The following is a 15824-nucleotide window of genomic DNA, read 5'->3' on the forward strand; positions in this document are numbered from 1 at the left end:
ATACCATCATCAAAGATAATCTCACGAACCTAGATGTTTCCTATCCTGCTTCAAAGTTCAAACTTGAATCAAACAAATTCACTATTCTACATCTTAAAAAAAAATTAAAAAAAAATAAAGTAAAAAGAGAAGGGAAAAACTCATGGTTTCTTCGAAGTCACGGCCACGTGCATATCTCGCTTCATCCTATTCCTCCACATAAGCCACCGGCGCACGGTAGTCTTCACCACCACACATGAATGATGAACTTTCACCTATAGCAATACCTAGTCTTGTAAATCCAAACCCTAATGTCTAATAGATTGCTTTAATTTTGTTATCTGGAAGTTGAGCTTGAGATTATTTGATTGAAATTTGAATAAGATGATGGGCTCTGACAACCAGGGCTTCGAGGAAGCCCATCCTTTCGCCTCACGAGAAGAAATGGAAAATCTTGTCCTTGACGACGACTCCACCGTCACCGCCAACAAATCCTACTCAAATTACCGTAGCGCCACGTCATTATCTCCGCCGATCCTCGTTACTCCGGCCGATTCCGATCCCTTACTCTCGCCTTCACTGTACCCTAACGCACCGGACCATAACAACAACCACAATCATCACTCTTCTTACATCGAGCCTCCGTCTTACGCTGATGTCATCTTTAGTCCTTTTGATCAAAACAGCGGCAACGATAACAACACTGGCAACGAGATCAACGGCATCGAAAGCACCAATCAATTCCCTGATTCTCCTATCTCACCTTCTAGTAGCTCCGATTACCTCAGAATCACCGTATCAAATCCGCAGAAGGAACAGGAGACGTCCAATTCGCTGGTGCCTGGTGGTAACACTTACGTTACCTATTTAATTACCACACGAACTAACATACCTGAATTCAACGGATCTGAGTTCAGTGTTCGGAGACGGTTTCGCGATATCGTTACTTTATCTGATCGGTTAGCAGAGTCTTATAGAGGGTTTTTTATCCCTCCCAGGCCTGATAAAAGTGTTGTGGAGTCTCAGGTGATGCAAAAACAGGAATTTGTCGAGCAAAGGCGAGTGGCATTGGAGAAGTATTTGAGGAGACTCGCGGCACATCCGATTATAAGAAAGAGCGATGAATTTAAACTGTTTTTGCAGGTGCAGGGGAAATTGCCGTTGCCTACGAGTACTGATGTGGCATCAAGGATGCTGGATGGTGCGGTGAAGCTGCCGAAGCAATTGTTTGGAGAAAGCACGGCTGTTGTGGCACCTCATGAGGTGGTCCAGCCTGCGAAAGGTGGAAGGGATTTATTGAGGTTGTTTAAGGAGTTGAAGCAGTCTGTTGCTAATGATTGGGGTGGGTCGAAGCCTCCTGTAGCTGAGGAAGATAAAGAATTTCTGGAGAATAAAGAAAGGATGAATGATCTTGAGCAACAACTCAGCAATGCTTCTCAGCAAGTAATGACATGTCTTAGCTCTTTATTGTTCATATCAATGTGCATGACTGTATATGTTGCGTGTATGAGTTGAGGACTTACATATATGAATGTGGATTTGGGGCTTGGACTGATCATTAAACGTTGGTATTATCGTATTACATGATTTATAATGCCACTGTTCTTTATTATGTATGTACGTGAATGTGCATGGAGCTTGGTTTCTATCTGCATGGGAATGCCTTTATGTCAAATTTTATGTGATCTATATGTATACTTTTTATTATTAATGAATGTGAATGCCAGTGCTTAGGTTAGAGTGATTATTGAGTTGTTGCTTTCTTGTTGTGAATGTGTTTAGGCTGAAACACTGGTAAAGGCTCAGCAAGATATGGGAGAAACAATGGGAGAACTTGGATTGGCCTTCATTAAACTAACAAAATTTGAAAACGAGGAGGCAATGTACAACTCTCAAAGAGCACGGGCTGCTGACATGAAAAATGTTGCAACTGCTGCTGTTAAGGCGAGTAGGTTCTATCGGGAATTGAATGCACAGACTGTCAAGCATTTGGTAAATGGCTATACCTTAACAATGGGTCATTATCCGAGCTTTTTAAATTTGATAGAATTTTTATAAAGCTTCTTTGTGAAATTGATTTCTCATGAGATGAAAAATTATGCTTGTCAATTGCTGGAGTAGCTACTATTTATTTTCATTGGTGGCAGTTATATTACCATCTAAGCTATTTACAATTGTTATAAATACTACTAAATAGTGTACTCTTTTTGTTTAATGACATTTTATTCCGTAGGAACTTCTGCCATTGTTTAAGTTGTCCTTTATTTTGTGTATATTGCAGGATACCCTCCATGAGTATCTGGGGCTTATGTTAGCTGTCCGCTGTGCGTTCTCAGACCGCTCAAGTGCTCTGTTGACAGTGCAGACTCTCTTATCAGAATTGTCCGCGTTGCAGTTGAGGGCTGAGAAGCTTGAGGCTGCCTCATCAAAAATATTTGGTGGTGACAAGTCACGTATTCGCAAGATAGAGGAGCTCAAAGAAACTATAAGAGTTACTGAGGATGCCAAAAGTGTTGCAATTAATGAATATGAGCGAATCAGGGTATTAAACCTTTCTAAAACCCTTTTTCTGTATTATTTATAGGAACTGAGGTAATCCTTTTCTTTTCCTGCAATGTATTGAGATTGTATTATGCTCTTGGGTCCAATACTTTCTACCTTCTTTTTGTGTATTGTTGTACCTCGCTAAGCATTGGGTTGAGTGCTAGATATTGAGCCTTTATCTCGTGAACTTGAACGAAGTTTTGTTTCCTAACCAATTTGGGGTCAGGTATGGAAAGCTTTTGTCTCCCTTTCAGCTTTCTATGGGTACATAGCTCTTTCAAAATCAGCTAAGGATGCATCTCTCGTTGCTTTACTAGAGTTCTCTTATAGGAAATCCAAGTCCCCTTTGGCTTTTAATGGGCACGTTGGTCTTCCTAAATAAGCTTATTTTGCCTCGTCCATTGCTTTACTTCTGTTTGGATTTCCTGTCGCATTGAAGTGCCTTCAAGTTGATCCCAAACTATTCTAATTGGCTTTGCAATTGGATTACACTGTAGAAAATCCAATATCCCACCCTTCTCTTTTTCATAATGTTTTGAATCTTCCTGAACTTATTTGGCCTCACAAATATGAGTGTTCCCATCCGGCCATGATCTTTTATATGGACAATAAATGTGATGACAACCTTGCATTCTTTGCTAGAAAACAGGGGCTTTTCATTTCATCATGTAGAAGTTTCTTCTTAATATGATGGGTATGTTATGCTGTCATAGCAATTTTGTAATATGTTATCCTTGAGGTACTTACTCCAGTTTTGTTATGTTGCTTCAGCTCTTCCTTGTTCCCCTTCATTAGAATGATTGATCCAAGATAATCATGGTGGCTATATTTAGGAAACACTTATGCATTATTTTCCTTGATTTTCATGTTGATATTCATACTTTGATGATATAACTTCCATATGATAGCATTGCTAATCTGGAATTTTAATTTGATGGAGCTATATTCAGCACTATTAATTGTTTTGAGCAAAATTTTGGAAGCCACATTTGTACTTCAATCACACATCTGGTGATATACTAAAATCTAATCTTTGGTTACACCCTGGGATTAATTGTTCACTTGGGTACAGGGTTGCTGATACTGCCTGACCATTTTTTTTTTAAATATGATTGAATGAAATAGTATCTTATCATTGTTTGAAATGGGAGTTCACTTGCAGTTGTTTGACTTTGATATCTTCTTATTATAAATGTTGGATGTTGACTAGTTTGATGTTGACTAGTTTGGCATCATGGTGGAAAAAGTTGTTTTTTTTTTCTTTTTTTAAAAAAATCTAAAATCGGGTGTCCAGCAAATAATTCGACACTGCCAGAGGTAAATGATGGAGGTGAAAATGTTGCATAGATGATAGCCTTATCTATTTCTTTTTAATTGTTCAGAAGCTTCCTTTCTAATTTTGGTGTACAGTTCATTGACTGAATGTAACATGAATTTCCTTGTTTAATTGCTTTTGTATTTTAATTAACTATGTCATCATAAGATTTGAGAATGAGCAATGATGGGATCTGCATTGGTTCTTTACACCATTTCCTGACAGTGGTCTTTTTAACAATACAATTATAGGAGAATAACAGGACTGAACTTGAAAGGCTTGACAGAGAAAGGCAGGCCGACTTCTTGAACATGCTGAAGGGGTTTGTAGTTAATCAGGTATGTTCAGACTTCTTGTATGTGGTCCATATGGTATGAAAATGCTATTACTTCTTTTGAGAGCTATGTTGATTAGACTTCAGCGAGTGACATAGGGATCATCTGCTTGTTGTTAAGTTGGGTTATATCTCAAGTAATGGACAGAGTTTAGTTTGTTCACACTCTAGTTTTTGTCCCTAGGTGTTAGTTTGAACCCTTTTGTTACATGCCTTACAAAGATTAGATTTAAAAACAATTTCTATAGCTTTATTAAGCTCTCTTGGTGTTTTTCAATTTTTAAATCATGGGTAATGAGGATGTGAATAAAGTGGACTATATGGTAGAGATGGGGAGTATTATGTTTTAAAATATTTGTTTGAAGCTGTGTCTTGGGTGGGTGATGATCTGGGCTGACAGTTTGAACCAGTTTGAACCATTCTTTTAGGTTGACTATATTTCTGCAGCCCATGATTCCATGAACTTGCCTGTATAATTGCTGGAACAGTGTTAACAAATCTAATAACATTAGTAGTGTCAGCTATGCTGGAAATGGCTTTGTCTTATATACAGTTGAGTCACTTCAGATATCTATGTCTATGAAACAACTTAATAATGTGAGTCTTTGCCTGACCAGGTGGGATACGCGGAGAAAATTGCTAATGTATGGGCAAAGGTGGCGGAGGAGACAAGTGGATACGCAAACGATAGCACTTAAACATGTGGCTGTACATTCAAATCTTGAGCTTTTTCTTCATTTTTACCAGACAGTTTGTAGTTGTCCACTACTAGGAGATAGAATTACATTGATAACAATGAAGAAAAATGGAGCAGTATGTAATTTTGAAATTTCACTTTGAAGTTGTATCTCTTAGGAAAATGGTTTAACGCCCGCCCTTGAAAGTTTGCATTTGATAATGTAAATTGGTTGTTACTTGTTTGGTATTTGAGAAAAGACTTTTCAAGTTCTGAGTTGCTGATCTTGTGAAATCATATAATGACATCGCAACTAGTATTTTGACTTGGACAAGATTGAATTTGTGTGTTTCTCCATTCAAATTGTCATAATGTATACGTTTGATTTTATGGCGTGGGCAGCATGTGATTGACAAATGAAGGTAAATGTTTCACGAGGCATCATTTATTGGATTCTGTTCTAGATCATTGGTTTAGATTACGAGGCATTTGTTTTTGCTTTAAGGTTGGGCCCTTTGGATTGAATGCTATAGAAATCCAAGATCTTCTTCCTTCCTTGTCTTTATCCAAGTTCTAAACCACACAATATTTTGTAGTTTGTTCACAGTTTGGATAGGACATATATATTAAATAAATGAAATCATAAATAACCGTTTGTTTTGGTTGTGAAGACCGAGTAAAGAGGGAATAAATTAGAAATAAACAACAAAAGCGATTCTGCTCCAGTCAGCTTTTATTTCGTTTGGTTGCTTTTTCCCGCGTTCATTTACTTTTGTTTTTTATAAAGTTGTTTTCTTTAGTCTAACCAAACCGCGTTTTCCAAGAACTTTTTTGTCATTTCACCCCCTTCAACTCTTGACTGTCTCTTCTGCTTCTACTCTCCTTCCTTCTTTCCTTCTTCCTTTCACTTTATCCATTTTCATTTCACGATCCAAACCCTAACCAACTTACAATCTTATCTTACTGCTGTTATCTTTCGATTTCATATGGCTGCTGAGAACGGTGAAGAAAAGCTACTAGCTGTTGCACGTCACATCGCCAGAACCCTCGGTCACAATGACGACACCATGGCCGACGATATTTTACAAATCTTCTCCAACTTCGACGGTCGTTTTTCTCGTGAGAAATTGGCTGACGACGATCCTCGTCCTTCTGCTCCTCTTGAACTCTCACTCAAATCCCTCGACCGTCAGATCTCTCAATATCTTGCTTCTGACCGTCCGATCTGGGCTGACTCTGCCGATTCCTCCGCTTTCCTTGACTCTATCGATGAGTTAATCGCCACCTTAAGACACTGGAGTCCTATGGCTGCTGATAAATCCATCAACTCTTGTTTAGTACGCGCTGACGACTTGTTGCAACAGGCCATGTTTCGTCTAGAGGACGAGTTCAGATCTTTGATGGAACGAGGTGGAGAGTCGTTTGAACTCTGTGAGTCTACTGGTAACTTCTCGTTTGATTCAGAAGACGAAGATGAAGAAACTCTTGATGACCAGCAGATCCCTGTGGCACAACCACTTAGCGATTACGATATCATCATCGACGCTCTCCCCTCTGTTACAATTAATGATTTGAATGAGATTGCGAAGCGTATGGTCAGTGCAGGGTTCGGTAAAGAGTGCTCCCACGTGTACAGTAGTTGCCGGAGGGAGTTTCTAGAAGAAAGCTTGAGTAGGTTAGGCTTACAAAAGTTCAGCAACGAAGAGGTGCAAAAAATGCCTTGGCAAGATGTTGAAGAGCAAATTGAGCGTTGGGTCAAAGCTGTTAATGTTGCTTTGAGGATTCTCTTTCCCAGTGAAAGACGGTTGTGTGATCGAGTGTTTTTTGGGTTCTCTTCCGCGGCTGACTTGTCATTTATGGAAGTTTGTCGCGGGTCGTGCATTCAGTTATTGAATTTTGCTGATGCTATCGCTATCGGGAGCCGATCACCGGAAAGATTATTTAGGGTTCTTGATGTGTTTGAGACTTTGAAAGAATTAATGCCTAATTTTGAGACTGTTTTCTCTGATCAGTATTGTTTGGTACTTAGAGATGAAGCTTTGACTATATGGAAAAGATTAGGAGAAGCCATAAGAGGGATTTTTATGGAATTAGAAAATTTGATTCGCAGGGACCCTGCTAAAGCTGCCGTTCCTGGAGGCGGGCTTCATCCCATTACTCGTTATGTCATGAATTATGTTCGAGCTGCTTGTCGATCCAGGCAGACACTGGAGCAAATTTTTGAGAAAGATTCTTCTTCTTCATTGTCGGTCCAAATGGCTTGGATTATGGAGTTATTGGAGAGTAATTTGGAAGTCAAGTCTAAAATTTATGGAGACCCTGCATTGTGCTCTATATTTATGATGAATAATGGAAGGTATATTGTTCAAAAAGTGAAAGATAGTGAATTGGGATCGCTTCTGGGTGATGATTGGATTAGAAAACACAATGCAAAAGTTCGCCAATATCATTCCAATTATCAGAGAAGTTCGTGGAATAAGGTTTTGGCAGTTTTGAAGTTGGACAATAGCAATTCCGCTCCCAACGGTGCTGCTCCTCCTGCTGCAAGGTCTATGAAAGATAAGCTCAAGTCGTTTAATTCATTATTTGATGACATATGTAAAACTCAGTCTACCTGGTTCATTTACGATGAGCAGCTTAGAGAAGAATTAAGAATCTCTCTGGCAAAAATTTTGTTGCCGACATATGGGAACTTTATTGCAAAGCTTCAAAATGTTCCCGATGTGAAGCACCCTGAAAAGCTTATAAAGTATGGTATGGAGGATGTTGAGGCTTGGATTAACCAATTGTTTCAGGGAACTGGTGCCTTGTCTGGTGGCAGAAAGTGAAAGGTAAGAACTTCTGTATATGTAGTTTAGTGTAAGTTTCTATTTTTCTTTTTTATTGCCTGATGGACTGTGATTATGTGCTCTGAGTTTGTATGTGTTCAATGCAATTTCTGCATCCTCTATGTGTACGAGAGGAAAAAAAAAGGGAGAAAAAAGAAAGAGAGAGAGTAATTTAGATGCAAAACAATTGCCTTACTTCATTCTAATACTATTTTGTATTGGGTGGCAAATGTGGCTCTTTAGTTTAAAGAGCATCTTTCATATAAATAAAGAGCATTTTCATTAATTTTTAAATATAAAGAACAAAATTTGTATTCAAATCTAATGAGCTTTTTAAATTTAATGAAGATGTTTTTTATTTAGAAAAAGGACTTATAGAAGAGAGAATTAATAAATAAAATACATAAAAACTTGTAGTTTATTAATTAAAATTTGAATAGAGAGTGAAATTTGACTCTCTAGATGTAGAAAGTCAAACTCACTCTTTAATTTATATTTAAAAGATAAAAGAGTTTGTTAAACTCTTATTTTTATGAATAGACTCTTTATAATAAAACGTCTGAATCATATAAAGAGTCATTTGGAAATGCTCTATATATATATATATATATATACTCAATCAATAGTTGGGCTGGAACTGGAATCATTCTTAAACCAGTGATATCTTCTTTTGTTGGAGCCTTTTGTTTGAATCACAGAATTGTAGATGTCCTGCCATCATTGGGTTATCAGTTTCTCAAGTAGAGTGGAGTTGTTGCCCCTATATATGTTCATCTTTGCTTTGTTTGGCACTAAAAATGTATCGTGGCAGATGGAACCCACATTCTACTTCTGCATTAGTCAGCCATCTCCTTATTACTTTATAATAAAACATAGAACTAAGAATACATAATTCCTTGTCATACTAAGATAGCCTGGAATATCTGGAGATCTTTAATTATTCTGATAGAATGCTTTTAGATGCTATGATCATTGGGATAACTGGGAAACAATCTTGCTTTCCAGGTGTTTCGCAGTTCTCTGGTAGACTGCTTCACATGGATGGAGGCTATCCCAAAATACAAACTGAGAATCTGCAACACAAGTTGGAGTAATTTGATTGTATAAGATTGAGCTTTCCGGGAGGCCAGTCCCACAGCACCCTCTGTCTGTTACTGTAAAACCTGTTGCACAGACATATATCAATGTAAATTGTGTTATTTTAACTACAATGTTTTTATTAATATAATTTTTTGCTAGGATACGATACAGTGTATTAGACATATATAAAGTTGTTTATATTCACTGGTGCAACATGTGTAAACTACTGGGATTAACTTTTTAATATTTGGGGTTTACCTTGGTTGAAAAATCAGGAAAGGGGCAGGTGTTTCGTAGCAGGTGATTGAACTTCTCCATACACACATTTAAATACGGTCACCCTACCCTATAACACACACAAACACACATGAAAGTTCCTTAAGTCATTTGTTTTTGTTTTTTTTCTTGAGTGCAAATGCTGTTAAAATTCTTATAGGAACATAATGATGCATTTTTATGATAATAGTTACAAGGACTTGTAGAATTAGGGAAAAATCTTTGGCAGTTTAGCTTACCTATTTTTGCGGATTGTTGACCATGTCTATCAAGGGCTCATAGAAATCTACAAGGCAAGTCTAGTTCCTGGAAGTGATCCTGTAATTGAGAGGTTCTGAAGCTTTTGATTATAAACTTGAGCATCTGTGTTCTGATTACCCAAACACTCGTGCTGTTTGGATTTTAAAGCCGCTGTTATTTGAATTGGAAGACAACCTATGGGGAAGACCAGCAACGATCCTCGGCTGACATCCTAGATTGTACAGTTCCTCTACAGAGAGAAAGAAAGATAATGTAAGCATTAGGTTGTAGATAAAAGAGACACACAGAGCTATGCAGAATTACCCAACAAGATTTGGAAAGCTTTTGGAGGAAATCTTGGTATTACTAATGTTGAACTGGCCCCTCCTTGTGGGTAGAGCATAATAGTTCAGAGTGAAGTCATTAGCTCCCGCACTGATGACAACCATTGCCTAACCAATTTACTTTTTAGCGGCTTCCACCCAGCCATTAAGCTTAGTCATATATTCCTTGAAGTCGTCTAGTTGTTTTGACATGTTGAGGACTCTAGGTATGGCTGTGGTTTGATTATCAAATCCTGAGCCGGCAGACGAGAAACTACTCCAGTAAGAAGATATTGTACGCGAGATTGGCTGTAGATAAGGAGGGATTGTGTCTTTTATGCCAAATAAATTGGATAGAAAGTAGGAATGAGTTATCCATTGGAAAACTTCCTGTAGGAATGTGACCTGGGAAATCTCGACATATGGTGGAAAGTTGCTTTGAAATATTGAATGGACAAAGTGTTGAATCACCAAACAAGAATGGGTGATATTTTGGCAAGGTTGAAGCATTACCTATGGTGGTATTGATAATGATAATCAAATAATTGGGTATTTAGAAGGTATCTCACACTTAATAAATAATCATATATTAAAAATTTAATTGACTGAGTGAGTTAAACATTTTAGCAATGTTAAACGCAGAAAACATATGTTATTACATTATTTAATATCACTTTATATCTTATTTTATGTGATAAAAGTATTAATATGATAAGACTTGATAAATTGTATTTTGTCTTACTTACCTTTCTAAACTTTTAATGCCGTTGTAGTTAAACTATAGCTGTTACCATATCTTATACGCAATGTCAAATTCACCTACCAATCAATGCACTATTTTTATGGTTAAACACACATGTTGTTTATTGATTTGCCTATTCAGACATTCTCATCCTCTTCCTTTCTTTTACTATATAATTAATTATTCGGGTATATCTCATATACATGTATAAGTAAACTTCTTTTAATTGGATGGATGTAGAGAAGGTCTTGCAGATGATAGGGATTTTGTTATAGTTGGATGTGGTTCATGCTTTGCATGGTTTGACGGATTATTATTATTGATTGCTGTAGATCTCTTAAACCCATAAAAATCTTCTCTATCTTGAATGTTGGATGTAGTCTTTATATTGCGTTTTGATGTTATTTTCAAAGTTAATGGAGGTTATTTCATTACATTTAAACAATAAACTCATGGAAATCTGTTAGCAATATGTAAAAATACTGCCAATGAACAATTAACACATGGACCAAACCCCTTATCACAGCCAGTTGTGAGTTGTCTTGTGTCTATACATATTTTCTGTGCTGCTTTTGAAACGAGAAACATTGGATTTAATTGACATGTTTTATTGGATTGTCAATATTAAATACTTGTCGTAACAACTAACTATAACAGCCAAGTTAAGACAAAACGTAAACCCTTCAACTACCTAGATCTTTAACTAAAGTTCTTGTATTCATTTCAATTAAATTTAAATGTAGTAAATAATAAACATAGAAGCATAAACAGGCAATTACCGAGTCAAATTGTGAGCAGGAGCCTAGAAGCCGCCCCACCCCATGTCACCCTGTTCAATGGACATATGTTCTCGCAATACTTGAATAACTATTGAAAGAGAAAACACCTCCTCTTTTCAACTTTGATACAGTTTATTTGAATTTCTTTCATGACTTTTGATGCAGTTTCAATACCAAAATGTTTTCCATTCACAATCTTTTTTTCAAACTCCCATTAATTTAATCTCTCTCTTATATATATAGATATTACTATAAATGAAAACACCATCACTTCCAGCTTCTGGGTGTCCCCTCTCTCTTTCTCTTCTCTTAAACTATTTAATGGCGGCCAGAAATTCTATGTTGGTGATGGTAAAGAAGGTCCTTTGCTCTTCTTGGGTTAATGGTGTTGTTCAACTTATTCAACATGGTGAAAGCTCTTATCCTGGTTTAAGTGATTATCACAACAAATCAACCAATGTCTTCCATCAAAGCTTCTTATGTTCTTCGCAATGGAGTTACCCCTCCTTCCCGAAGCTACTCTACTCCTCCGTTACGTTCTTAATTATTCTTTCGCTCCCATCTAAATTTCGTTTTCTTCAATTAATATTTTACGCTAATTATACTTATACAACGTTAATTATGCAGGTTAAGTGGTTCCCGTATTCATCACGCCACTGACTATGGAGGCGATCCTACCGGAGTAAGTGACAGCACCGATGCACTTGAACAAGCTTTGTTTGACGCTTTAGATCTCCTATTCAGTCAACAATTGATCAAGGGTGTTCCCAACCGGCGGCTCTCAGCTTCATCTCGACGGCGGCACCTACAAGAACCGTCCTTTCGGATACCGGAGGGTGGTGCTAATTTTATGGTACGTTCTATCCCGCCCCATCGATTAATTATTTTGTGCACGTGTGTTAAATTTTATTATGCATGTGAATTTATTGTTTTCATATAAATAAGATACACAGTGGAACACTTCGAGCTTCTGATGATTTTCCGATCAATGGGCATCTGATCGAGTTGAAATCATCTTCAAATTCATTTCATCTGAATTTATCACTCTCAAGATTATGTTAGACCCAATTTCAGAGGTGGTGTGTTTGCTGTTATAAATTCATCAAACCACCATTGATAATTGTTACATTTCACATTTCACTACCAATGGCATTTCAATCCAGACGGTCATGAAACCATCGTCACCAATTCCTTCATCGGTCATACATCAACGTCGGTGGTGACATCCGCGAAAAGGAGTTTTCTGGTATCGGAATCAACATTAACGGCAATGACAATGTCATCACCGATGTTGTATTTTTTCCGCATCCATCGGTGTAATGGTACAAGGGCAGGCCAATACCCTCACGTGGGGTGCATGTTAAACAAAGCTACTGGATTAGGAGGAACGGGAATTTACGTCCGGGACACGGGTTTTACCCAAACCCGGATCATAAACTGTTACCTTGATTACACCGGTATCGTTGCCGAGGACGGTACAGCTACAAATCACAGACTCTTTCTTCCTCGGGAATGCCTTCATCACGTTAAAATCAATCAAAGGTAACATCTGTTGTGTGAACATTGTTAACAACATGTTTACGGGTGATTACACAGGGGTCCGAATGATCCAATTGGATGAATCAAATGAACCGTTTGTAACATTGATCAAGTGGTGGTTGATCGGAACAATGTGAGAGGGTGGTGCTTAAATCGACGGTTGCTAGGAGTAGAGTGGGAGCAATGGCACAAGGTGGCCGCTGATTTCTCAGGTGCTGTTATTTCCTAACCTTTAAATAATGTACAATACACATTCATGTAGGTAAAGGAGACGGAACATTCCAACCATTTACTGAGGAATGTTTCTGAAAACGAGTTACTGTGGAAAGCAACGTTCCAGTATCGGCAAAGTGCATGTATCGGTGGATCAAAACATGATCCATTACATATGATTGATTAATTAATTAATTCATGAATTTTGATGTAATTTTTTTTTCTTTTATTTCTATACATTATGGAAAGTAAATTATTGTTTTAATGTTGAATATATATTATATAATATAAGTATAATATCAGTTGAAGGTTACACGTTATAAGGTGATAATAAATAGGAATTGGTAGTCCAATTAACTTGGAATAGAGGTAATTGACTAATAGAATATAATGAATTTCGTAGCATCAAATTAAACTACCTCTAGGCGGCTCTTCGTTTGGGATTCTAGATGTATTACTTAAAAAGTTATGAGTTCGAATCTCCACGAATACTAATAAAGAGTAGTCACTGGAGGCTATTTGAACTTTAATTTCAGGGTCCTGAAGAATAGTTAGATGTGTGTAAACTGGTACGAATACTCTGGGATACTAAAAAAAAAAAAAAAAAAAAAAAATATATAATATATATATATATATATATATATATTAATTATATATATATTATATATATATAAAGATGGGTGTATGTTTGATTTCATGAGTAAACAAAGAAGTTATCAATTTGAATAAATCCTCTCGACATTGAAGATCCAGACTAGAATTAGAATTGTTGTTGACCAAATTTGTCTTACTAGTCTTCATTAAGGAATTTTTCTAGACAAGCTTTAATATTTAATACCACATGTTCAATTTTCGTTCAACTCACATTATATAACAAAAATTAATTAATCAAAATTCCTGATCATTGTCGTATTATATTTCTTGATTAATTGATTGATTTTAAATATATATAAATAATGCGCATTCCGAAAACTTTTTAATTAGTTAAATTTATTATGTTTATCACACATCTTTACCATGACCATATTAAAAATGTGGATATGGTTTGAAATTTCAACGGCAGTCCAAAGTTGTAATAAGGTTAAGGTCCTTGCTGGGAATCCTAGCTCGCTATATTAGTATTAATTTAATTAATGTATTTTTGAAGAAAAATATTACTAGAAAAAAGGTAACAAGATTAACATAATTAAATTCTTATTAAACCCACTTGTAACCACTAATCATCCAACTAATTAAAATCTATAAATGCAAAAAAATCAATTGAATGCTTATGATAATATATACATTTAATTAACCAAGCATGGATTAACTAAAATATATATACATTACCCTACAAATTTTAATAATTCAATATATAATTTATTTGGGTATTAATTTTTCAAAAAAATAGTTATGGGTGTAAATAATTCCAAATTCATAGACCACATGGTCCACACCACTCAAGTTAATGACCTCAATTACTCATCAAATTTAATGATAAAACGAGGCCTACAGAATTTATGCAACAATAAATAATTGTTTGTGATCTATACATGGATTAGGATTTCCAATTAGAAAAAAAAAAAAAAAAATACAAAAAATTAATAAATGTGCTACTTTAATTTCTATAATATCAAAATCAATATATATATCTTGCATGCTATTAGGTAAACTTTGTTAATTATTATATATTTGAATAGTGTTGATATAGCATTATAGGTTATATATCACCATTTGTCACTGTTTTTGTATATTTGATATTTCTTCACGCCAAATATCTCATAATAAACTTAAAAGATCTAAAATTATTATAACATAAGACCTTTGAGTATAGTAACTCTAGTGATTAAATAGTTTTTCATTTGACCACAAAGAGAGGGTATTTACTTTATTTTACCGTAAGTTCCAAAAGTAAAAAAGAATTATCTATAATAATCCATTGAATTTTTTTGTTTCAAGTGCAAAATTTAGATCTTGAAAATTACTATTGAGTAATGGAGAAAAAATTGGATCTTTTTCTAATGGTTGGATGAAAACCCTTTAATCATTAGGTTAATTATATCATGGGTCTTGTCTTCGAGTTACCGGAGAGACAATTACTAGGTTATCTTAAAAAAAAAAAAAAAAAAGAAATAAATTGTTTGGATTTTCTTTTTTCTAACATAACTCGCAAAGGAGGGTAGAGACTCATATTAAGTAAATATTAATAAAAATATTTTAAAGTAATGTAATGTAGTGGGGTCATGGGAACTCACTGTTATTAGCCATTTCCAGAAACATGGGATAGAAGGGTTCATGATGGACTTAAGGTCTTTGGGCCATCATCAGTCAATTTTTTTAGAAAAATGGGTCTGGCCCAATGTTCACTTTTATATTGGAAAGTTAAAATGAATTTTCTTGGAACTATAGCTATACCAACTTTAATTTGGTCAAACTTCAGAGGCAAGCTGAATATTTCTTAAGCTAGTGACATGACCAAATGGTTGATTTGGGTGGATTGATTAAATCATGAGTAAACGACTTTTTCCACCAAAGGTTTGCCTTAATGACATTTTATTTTCATCAAAAAAATTTTAAAATATTACTTTCTCACCTAAATTTTATATACTGTTAATACCCTATTAGAATCTAGGAGTTGTATAACGAAGGCTAGTGATCCAATGGTGGTGAAAAATTTAATATTGGCTAAATGGTTAGAGTTTGGTGGTGACCCAAGAATCCAAGTCTTGGAATTTGGAGTCGTGAATTAGCTTAGATGTCTTTTCTTTCAATTAATCATGTCAAATCTATAATATATTTTCAATTGATTTTTTTAAAAGAAACCTGTCTTTCTCAATTGACTTTTAACTGTTGTTACGATATGAGTTTTTCTCAAAACTTGTACTCCATCGTTTAGCCACTTTATATTATACCTTACTTGACAGCTTAGTTATTGACAAATTCCTCTTTGAATGTCTCCAACTCAACTACTAATTGC

At 35.7% G+C, this 15824-nt stretch overlaps 2 protein-coding genes and 1 pseudogene across 2 annotated transcripts; all 3 read left to right on the forward strand.

Moving 5' to 3' along the window:
- Positions 1–96: 96 nt before the first annotated feature.
- LOC116130231 (sorting nexin 2A-like) lies at positions 97–5238 on the forward strand. Its single transcript, XM_031415972.1, has 5 exons — positions 97–1422; positions 1762–1971; positions 2261–2521; positions 4090–4176; positions 4790–5238. Exons 1-5 carry the CDS (start codon positions 364–366, stop codon positions 4868–4870), a joined length of 1698 nt encoding a protein of 565 aa, XP_031271832.1. The 5' UTR covers positions 97–363; the 3' UTR covers positions 4871–5238.
- A 392-nt stretch (positions 5239–5630) lies between these two features.
- Positions 5631–9032, forward strand: LOC116130230 (exocyst complex component EXO70B1). Its single transcript, XM_031415971.1, has 2 exons — positions 5631–7679; positions 8682–9032. The coding sequence occupies exon 1, from the start codon at positions 5835–5837 to the stop codon at positions 7674–7676; it is 1842 nt and encodes a 613-aa protein (XP_031271831.1). The 5' UTR covers positions 5631–5834; the 3' UTR covers positions 7677–7679; positions 8682–9032.
- A 2405-nt stretch (positions 9033–11437) lies between these two features.
- On the forward strand, positions 11438–13105 carry LOC116130194 (annotated as a pseudogene).
- The last annotated feature ends 2719 nt before the right edge of the window (positions 13106–15824 follow it).

Source organism: Pistacia vera, unplaced genomic scaffold (assembly GCF_008641045.1).
Source record: "Pistacia vera cultivar Batoury unplaced genomic scaffold, PisVer_v2 Contig218, whole genome shotgun sequence".
Classification (NCBI taxonomy): domain Eukaryota; kingdom Viridiplantae; phylum Streptophyta; class Magnoliopsida; order Sapindales; family Anacardiaceae; genus Pistacia; species Pistacia vera.

What these genes read in the sequence shown, in the direction of transcription:
- LOC116130231 (XM_031415972.1), top strand. Translation starts at nt 364, where the DNA reads ATGATGGGCTCTGACAACCAGGGCTTCGAGGAAGCCCATCCTTTCGCC. An exon ending in TCAGCAATGCTTCTCAGCAA is followed by an intron (nt 1,423 to 1,761) that starts GTAATGACATGT and finishes GAATGTGTTTAG; the next exon opens with GCTGAAACACTGGTAAAGGC. An exon ending in ATGAATATGAGCGAATCAGG is followed by an intron (nt 2,522 to 4,089) that starts GTATTAAACCTT and finishes ATACAATTATAG; the next exon opens with GAGAATAACAGGACTGAACT.
- LOC116130230 (XM_031415971.1), top strand. Translation starts at nt 5,835, where the DNA reads ATGGCTGCTGAGAACGGTGAAGAAAAGCTACTAGCTGTTGCACGTCAC.